General features: G+C 37.1%; 1 protein-coding gene across 1 annotated transcript; it reads left to right on the top strand.

Moving 5' to 3' along the window:
- The first annotated feature begins 2,813 nt into the window (after positions 1–2,813).
- Positions 2,814–8,135, top strand: LOC113697109 (uncharacterized). The gene is made up of 5 exons (XM_027216576.2): positions 2,814–3,410; positions 5,663–5,810; positions 6,235–6,455; positions 6,672–6,845; positions 7,924–8,135. Exons 1-5 carry the CDS (start codon positions 3,153–3,155, stop codon positions 8,008–8,010), a joined length of 888 nt encoding a protein of 295 aa, XP_027072377.1. The 5' UTR covers positions 2,814–3,152; the 3' UTR covers positions 8,011–8,135.
- Positions 8,136–9,080: the final 945 nt, after the last annotated feature.

The following is a 9,080-nucleotide window of genomic DNA, read 5'->3' as shown; positions in this document are numbered from 1 at the left end:
TATAAAAATCAAATCAAAATAACCAAAAAAATCATACAGTACTCCATGACAATCACTCAAATAAAAAAGATAGACAAAATTTACTTTACGATCATTTACAAAAAAAAAAAAATCAAATCTCATGGTCATCCAAAAAAATAGATAAGATAGAATGTTAGAGAAAGGAAAAAGAGAAGGAAATGACTTGTGTTCCTTTTCCTTTAATTATTTGAGCTCTATTTATTTTATCTGTGTTATGTAAGAAGTGAGGGTTAATATAGTTATTTTGTAATTAATAGGGGATGTAAGTGATATTTGTAAAAAGTTAGGGGGCTAAGTGCTATTAAGAGAAACTTCAGTGGAGCTGTTTGATATTATCCCATTCTTTTTAAACCTCCTTTCTCTTTCTTGGTTTATCACGTTGCCGACTGCTCTTGCAATTCGTAACTTGACCGTGCCTTGCTGGAAAGGCGACGAGTGATGAATATTTGCCCCACTAAGTCGTAGGACCAGTTCTAGGCCCTACCCCATGCCGGACAATGTACTGCCTGGGGATTTTTGTTTTGAAAAGAGAGAGAGAGAAGAGGATGCATCCAGCTGCATGGTGTACCCAACTTAAAGTTGATGGTCATTTCATGGCGAACAGGATTAACTCTTGGAGGTAAAAAGTCTCGGAACCGCGTGTACAATTGGATAACACTCCAGAAATCCTGCAAATTTTGTAAAGAATGTTGTGATAGTCTTGCATTCAATTGAATGACCTCGGGAGTGTTTGGATACCAAAATTATTTCAAATAATATTTCGCTTGCATCACAAACATATTTTCCAATCTACCTTTTTATATTTCTAATCACCTTTTTATCTCAGATACATCATATCACAAAAAGTACTACAGTCGTTCAGCTAATAGCATAAAATTGAATGACCGTACAACTGATCTAATTCTGGGAAAACGCATTTGATGTGCAAAAGTATCATGCATTTGATAATCACTCTTGAACGGTTTAACACTGCATGAGCCATAATAGTCGAATTTACGGCGAAATTTTTTTATACAATTTTATAATAATTGTGATGTTATATTTAGTTATTGTTTATGTAGGCCTGTTCCTTTTTTTTCTTGAATGAATAGAGGAATTAAGTCAACAACAAACAAGGCCTTGTTTGGATTGCCGGTTTCCGTCGAAAAATTACGTCGTTTTCCGTGATCACATTTCCCTATTATCTTTTTCCCTTACATATATCAAATTGCTACAGTAATTTTTTCATGAAAAATCACGGAAAATGCAATTCAAACACAACCGAAGCAATTAAGGGTTATTGAGTACACCCATCCAAGTTAAAGCTAAGCCCCTACTAAAGAAATGAGGGGGGATGGTGGGAAGAGGCGGATAAGAAGAACATCTTGCTCGTTGTACTTTGTCAATGAGTCTGGACAAGGGTTGGCTTCCTTATAATTATGCTTCAACGTGGTTTGTTGGAAGTACTCCATCAGTGCTTTTAGTATTTACAGGTATAATAGTTGTCTCTCCTTCTTTCTAACTTGGGAGGCAGATTACTCTTAACTCGTGCATGTTAATTGTACTAGTATCCTGCAACGTTTTGAATTTTACATTTTGAACTGGCATCTTAATTGACATATTTTAGATTGACAATCGCTTCGAAACAGTTGTTAGTAACAACCGTCACTTGCCTTCAACCTTGCCATTTTACCACGCTAATGCTTGCCTGGTGACTCGAGCCGTCGTTGCCCAAACTGAAGGGTGGTCGTATAAAATTTGTTCAAAGATTCCATAGATTTGATGGGCAGCTAAGAAATATCTTTAGGTTGAGAACTTGTAATTTGATTTAGATGCATATTGTCCACGGTTTGATAGTTCTGAGTAGTATTAAATTTAAACATCCTTTCCGATTTTCCCCAAACGATTTTCGTAGAGTAAATAAAAGTGCAAATGAGAGTCTACGATTTTGGTAGAGTAAATATTGTCCACGATTTTAGTGGGTTTAGAAGGGTGACCCTTTTATTCTTTTTTCCCCTCTTTTGAGAGTCCACTTGACTTGATAAAAATAACCGTTAAAATATCACAAATGCAAATTAAATTAACTAAATACGATAATGTTAGATTTTTTAGAAAAATCATTAAAAATAGAAAACATTAATTTTTACTATAGTTATTAAACTCGGCCCAAAGTTCAATCCGGAGAGGTGATCGGATTATGGGCTATTGGTGCAATCGCGAGTTGTATAATAGTTATATTACATAATATAATAATAGATTTTAAATTATAAAAAAGTAAAATGTTTAAGTTAGTGATTCAGTCGGCGATTTGATTGATAGTTTTTTTCAATTCATCGATTAAATCGTCATATCGTTGACTAATAAACGAGTCTTTTGCTTAACTGGTTTAATTAGCAATTCAGTTCGCGGGGTTGATTGATTCAACATCGAATCAGATCGAGTTTTTATATAATATATGATTTCTACTAAAATATCGGAGAACCCATGGGATCTAAATAAAACCATATAAATTCCGCCACATTTCTTCTTTATTCGGCAGCCATTGAACTCGAGGATCTGTTTCTTAAAAAAACTTCGACGATTTCAACAACCAAAAACGTAACGCCAAAAACTAAGCCAGGAAATCCCACCGTTATCCTCACGCAGGCTTCCGTAACCAACCAATAGACATCAAACGTGTTTAACAAAACAACCATAGTTAGCACCTCCGTGGCACTTTCTTAGTCAAAAACTGCCGTCACTACCCAAACAGCATGTCACTTTAATCACCCGCGTCTCGTATATAAACTCGATGTCACAAAGTTTGATAGGTTCCGAGTCAGAATCCATGAATCACTGCATGCCTAATCTCTCACCTACTTGACGCCAAATCATTTCTAAGTATCTGTAATTTATGAATTTAATTTGTTCTTTGATTCCTGATAGTAAGGAAAAAATAGGAATACAGAGATTATGTGGTAAAAATTAAAAAAGGAAAAAAAAAGTATCAGTACTAAAAAGCTGTGAAATTTTTAGGGAAAAATTGGTGTTGGTGGTGGTGGATCTGTAAGAATCTGCTGCATGAGAGAAGAGGGGGAGGAGGAAGAGGCATAGGTTAGGAGAGGTGAGAGCAGAGGAGTAGGAGTAGAGTTGAGAGATTGAGGCGGCACAACATGTCTGCAATATTGTGCGGCAAGAGATCGAATTTCTTTGAGGATTTGCAATCGTCACCTTCTTCGACATCGCCGCCGCCCGTTTCCAAGAGAATTCGCTGCTCATCTTCTTCGCCTGTTAGATTTTCTCCGCCTCGGTCCACCGTCGCCGGAGGAGCCTCCTCTTCCTATTTTTCTGCTAATTTATTTACAGGTGTTTCGTTTAATTCTTCGGCCCTTGATCATCTTATTGGCCTCTTTCCCGATATGGACAAACAGGTTAATTTCCATTTTTTCCTGCTTTTTTTGTCTGTAATTTCCAAATGCTTTAACTTAAAATAACCTTTATTTTAATATGTAATTTGGCTTAGCTAACGAGTACTAGCTCTCATCATTGCTGTGATTCCTAACTTAGTTCGTTCGTCTCATGATAATCAGATTTATATAGGTGTTAATTAGTGATGTGAGTTTAGTTAGAAGGTATTGCCAGTCATGATTGGGAGCTACAAATATGAGGTGAATACATCGTTGAACAAAATAGAGATTTTTTCATTAGTATTTTTGTTGATAGGGAACTAGCTTAAATGCTTCAGACAGAGGCTTTTAGATTCATCTAATGCACTTGATATGCGGAGATGATGCTGAAAGATACTTCTGTTTGGAAGTTTGTGAGGCTGGTATGTTCAACTTGCTTTTTAAGGAGACCCTGTGCCGGGAAATGTGTCTTGTAAAGGATTGCACTTTCTAAGCCCACTGCGTTGGGAAGCTATGATAAGAGGTGTGGAAGGGTAGTGGGGGATGCAGATTAGGCTGGGGCCTTCACTCAATGGAATTGGAGGACCAAGGATGGAAACATTTTTGTCTGAGATTCTAGCTGGCTGTGATTTGTTTTTTTAGTAGTGGAGTTTTAAAATCGCATGCTTTTGTTTATCACATCCCTTGTAAGTTATTGGATTACAAACAATACATAAATTGCTAAAAATCCATATTATACCATGCCCATGCCATTCTACTGAGTGGTGGAAGTTTGTGAATTCCGGATAGCGAAGCAGCTGGGAAGTAAGAGTAGACTGGTCCCAAATATTTGGACGACCATTGACCAACGTGTCCTTTAAGGTTTTAACAAGCTCTCATGTTGCCTCAAGTTTTTAAGTTAGATCTAGGACCAATAGTGGTAATTGAAGTGATTATAGTGGTGACTTCTTGTGCATGTTAAGAGTACTTCTAATAAATTGAAGATGGAAATATTATGTTTGTTGCTAGAGGACATCCTTTTCTACCGTGCAACTACTGTGTCAAAGTAATGCATTTTTTTCTTTTGCTATAGCAAAAAGTTGTCCAAGTTGAACGGTCGAAGGAAACTACTTGTGGGATTTTTTAATTTCTTAAGCAAAATAAGTAACATATGGTAATTCTAAAACCTAACAAGTTCCAATCTTTCTTGGAAGAGATTGTTGGCCTAACGAATGCACATCTCACACTTTTGTTTCGATATGTCCCTAGAGAATGTTTAAATGGCATAACCAACTCAGATCAATAACTTACGATATAGGCGCAGACCCACTAAATAAGAGTCACACTTTGTGCTCAAGGATGAAGTTTTTACATGTTATTCACTGTTACTTGAACAATTCCTAATTAAGAAGTTATTACCATTTAAAGTTCTTATGATGGTATTTAAGTTTAATTGAACCAACTAAATCTTTTGACAAATGAAGCATTCTCTTAAATGAAGTTATTGAAGCTTAAAGCAGTCACACTACTTTAGGAACTGGATATGGTGAGAAATCTTATGATTTTTGCATATATAATGTGGGTTTTGCAACAATTTATTAGAATTCTCATTGAATGTTACCTTCAAAGTGGATTTTTTCTTTTAGTTCATGTACTTTAAAGATATATTTGAGTGCCAATGGATTGTTTGAGGTAATGGATAGCTTTTTGATGTTTAGGTTTCAGAATGGTCTCAATTTATTGTTTGATGACCACGTTTCATTCTTTTGGGGTTTGTAGTATAATTTGGTTTTAGTTTCCTTACTGCACTTGCACTGTCTTTTTTCTTTTTGGTTTTCTTGTTTGACATCTGCTCGCATTAACTCTTACACTTTGCCAGCAGAATATAAGATTTTAGGGTGTTGCAACCAATTGTTATAGAAATGACATGAAGTTCAGTGCATTGAAATGATACACATTATATATTTTACAAGTGCCATGTATCTATGTTGTAAGCCAATCTTTAACAAGAAGCATTAGCAAGACCTTATTTGAATTTAGTCTGACAAATTACGAACATGGCCAACCCAATTATCTGCAAGTTTGTTCTGTACTGAAATTTAGAATCTGTTAGCATTCTGATGACCCAACTTCTAATAATTGATATGCTAGTGTTCATAAACTTCTAGCGCTTGCTGTTTCAGTTGTTGCTGATACCTGTTGTGTGCCTGGTTGTTTAAATTTTATTCCATTGCCAGAAGAGTAAGAGCTTGGTCATTAGCAACTAACAACTTCTTGTTAATGCTTTTAATTGACAGCTACTTGAGCGAGCACTTGAAGAATGTAGTAATGATTTGGACTCTGCTATTAGGAGCCTAAATGAGCTTCGGTTGACTTCTATGGAGAATTTGGAATCTGCTGCAAGCAATGATGCAAAGGAGGTCCATGTCCAACTCCCAGATAAATGTAGGTCTTGATACTTGGTATTTTTCATAACAATTTACCTAAAATCCATTTTGTTTCTCCCAAAGGCCCCCCCCCCCACCCCTTAACGGAGGGGGAAAAAAGCCCTATTGGATCTTTTTTTATTGTTATTTATCACGTTGATGCCAAAGAATGTAAATCTTGTAAGTACTTGTTTGTGTCCAGCTAATTTTTTTACCTATATTTGTACTAAACAGTCAAAGACAAACACAAGAATCTTCCTTGCTCAATCATAGAAGGAAGGCTCACACTTAGTAGACCCGGTCTTTAAAGACCCAATGGCCCAGATTGTGCCACACCATCTCACCAAGTGGTGTGGCACAATCTGGGCCACTAGGCCTTTGTAGACCAGGTCTACCCAAGTTTTGGCCTAGAAGGGATATTTATCATGCATCTTCTTTTGCAGGTTGTGCAATAAGCAACGGGGAGGCTGCCTCTGTGCAGGATGCATCAGCCTCAGAAAAGCACTCCATTGACAAAGCAGAATGGGTTGAGCACTTTGTTAGAGAAATGATGAGTGCTTCAAACATAGATGATGCTAAAGCTCGTGCATCAAGGACTCTCGAAGTTTTGGAGAAGTCCATTCGTGTACATGCAACTGTAGAGGCAGCCCAGAGCTTTCAGCAGGTGTTTTATCTACTTATGCTTACTGTTGGATTGTCACTTTCTTGTTCTGTGCATTCTTTGGTCTCAGTTTTTTTGTTCTTGCAAGTAGACATTTTAGGCTGTGGCCTTTTTGTTTTTTGCTTCATTTCTTTTAATTGATTTTGTTGGCCCACAGATCTGTACAAGTAAATTATATCTGGTTCTCAGACCTGTTCTTTTGCTTATGTGATGCTGTAGGAGAATGTTATGCTTAAGCAACAGCTTCAGGCACTGATGCAGGAAAACAACGTTTTGAAGAGAGCAGTTTCTATTCAACATGAGCGACAGAAGGAGTTTGATGACAGGAGTCAGGAGTTGCATCACTTAAAGCAGCTGGTGGCTCAGTACCAGGAGCAGCTCAGAACACTAGAGGTAATTGCAAAATTCAATAATTTTGTGTATATCGTCCAATTCTGTGTTTAACTGCATGAAGCCTTTATCGTGTGCGGATTGCTTTGTTGTTTAAAAAGTGAAAGTATCTCTAATTTGTTTGGCATGAAGCAGGAGCAACCCAATATTTTGAAAGACTACATATCACCATCTGTTTACTAGAGAGTTTTTCCTCCACATGTTTGTTAGAGACAAGCTGTTAACTTTTCCCTTTTTTTTTTTATTTTTAAATAATTAACTTAATTAGAAGGAAAAAAAAAAAAAGAGTACCCCTCCTTTCCTCTTCCCCTTGTAGGACAGTAGACACTGCTCCTTCAGTTGCCGGGTGGTTTTTCCCTCGCTTATCCGAAATAAGCATAGAGCTACAGTACCACATATTGCAATGATAAACTTTCTTTTGCTCTACAAACTCGGCTAGCAGAAAGCACTTTACCTTACCTGGTGTTATCCAGTCTATTGCTCATGGAAATGAGGGCCGTGCCATCTCTCTGACATTAGTCAGAAAAAAGTGGTAAAAGAAACTTTCTTTGTGAGCACAAATGTTTCCAGACTGCAAGCCACATCTATTACATCTTAAATGTGATGATGATTCTATAGAATAGTTGCGCCACTTCAAATGTTGGCTACGATGAAGCTGGTTATGTGTTGGTTCATCACTTTACTTTGGAACAGTAAATAATCCTCGACATGGAGATTGCCCAACTTTTTGTATTGGTTTTAAAAAGTTATTACTTAAAGTATCCGGAGCAAAATTTCCTTTAGAATCCCCAAAATTAAGAATAAAATGAGAAACGCATGCAGTTACTTTTAGAGGGAAAATTAGATTGTTTATGTTCAAAACTTTTTCTGCAGGAAATCTTTTAACCCAAAATTTCCTTGAACTTGAGTCCCACATGGTTTCCTTGAAATAAGCTTTTACCTGTGTTCTTATGCAATTTTGACTGCATAGTTTCTTGGTTGTATCTTTGAATTGTTTTCTGCTGTTGCGTTTCTAGCGTACTGAGGCTTAGTTTCATTTTGAGGCCATTTGAAAGTTCTCTGATGGTTTCATGTTCATCAGGTCAATAATTATGCTCTTTCAATGCACCTCAAGCAGGCTCAGCAAAATAACTCAATTCCAGGACGCTTTAACCCTGATGTCTTTTAAAGATCTTTGTCACATTTATTTGATTATGTTGTGAGAAAAAGCAGAGGAAGGAGATGTACTCCCTTTGTGGAAGTTGTAGATCGTTTTCCTGAGATTGTTTTAATAAGATCTCGACATTATTTTCATTTTCCTGCAAGGGCCGTCTTTTTAATCTCTCACAATCTGAATTTGTGTCATGCTGGTATGTCCGTGTGCGTCTGGTAGTTTCTTCGAACAAACCGAGGCTAAATATGTGATCCGATAATCTGCTCATTCGACGAGAGCTGGTGAGAACTGCTATTTGTTCTCGGAAACATTTGATGCACGTGCGCTTGGCTCCTTCACTCTCTATTTCTTCTACTGCTTTTCTGAATTTCAATCATATTTATTTATTTTTCTTCTTTTTTTTTTTTTTTGGGACCGTTGCTTGAGTTCATTGGTTGTTGGAACTGGAATCCTGTTGAGGATCGCACGGGGGTCAGTTGTACTGGCTAACAGCCTTGCAATTCCACCATTGGTTGTTAGATTCTTGGCTTCTTCTCATGGTAACTGATTTTATTCCTGAACAGCGTATGAATTCAACCACTTTTTGAACAATATGGATTCGGGGTGGTTCTCGATGAGAACATATTCTATCTCCAATATCTGTTGTTGGAACTAAAGATGCTTTGCGTCCTAGTTACTTCCTAAGTAGCTGATAGGAAAGAGCAGCGGAGAAAGCAGTGCACTGCTAAAAGCCCATCCTGGCTCCCAATCCTCACCCAGCTCCTCAGTTCTTCAGGCCATCAGCGCGAGCATGCTACAACTCCGACCGTAGAAATACAAATAGAGCCCCCCAGGCGCCGGCGCTGCAACAAGTCAGCAAGAATGACGGTTGCGTTAAATTAAACCAGATAACAGACTGTGTGTTTGGATAGGAGATTATTTGAAATAATTACTGTAATACTTTTCATAATGTAATAATGTACGTGAGATAAAATAGTGATTGAAAGAATAAAAAAGTAGGTTGAAAATTGTATATTTATGATAGAATCAAATAATTTGGAGCCAAATATTGAAGCGTTCTTGGTTAACTTCCAACTTGATGCAGT

This window comes from Coffea arabica, chromosome 6e (genome assembly GCF_036785885.1).
Source record: "Coffea arabica cultivar ET-39 chromosome 6e, Coffea Arabica ET-39 HiFi, whole genome shotgun sequence".
Classification (NCBI taxonomy): Eukaryota; Viridiplantae; Streptophyta; class Magnoliopsida; order Gentianales; family Rubiaceae; genus Coffea; species Coffea arabica.
The sequence above is the reverse complement of the archived record's forward strand: the minus strand, read 5'-3'. Positions and strand labels throughout refer to the sequence as shown.

Coding starts and splice junctions, on each gene's coding strand:
- LOC113697109 (XM_027216576.2), top strand. CDS start 3,153: ATGTCTGCAATATTGTGCGGCAAGAGATCGAATTTCTTTGAGGATTTG. Junction 3,411..5,662: donor TTCCCGATATGGACAAACAG/GTTAATTTCCAT, acceptor TTTAATTGACAG/CTACTTGAGCGAGCACTTGA. Junction 6,846..7,923: donor AGCAGCTCAGAACACTAGAG/GTAATTGCAAAA, acceptor CATGTTCATCAG/GTCAATAATTATGCTCTTTC.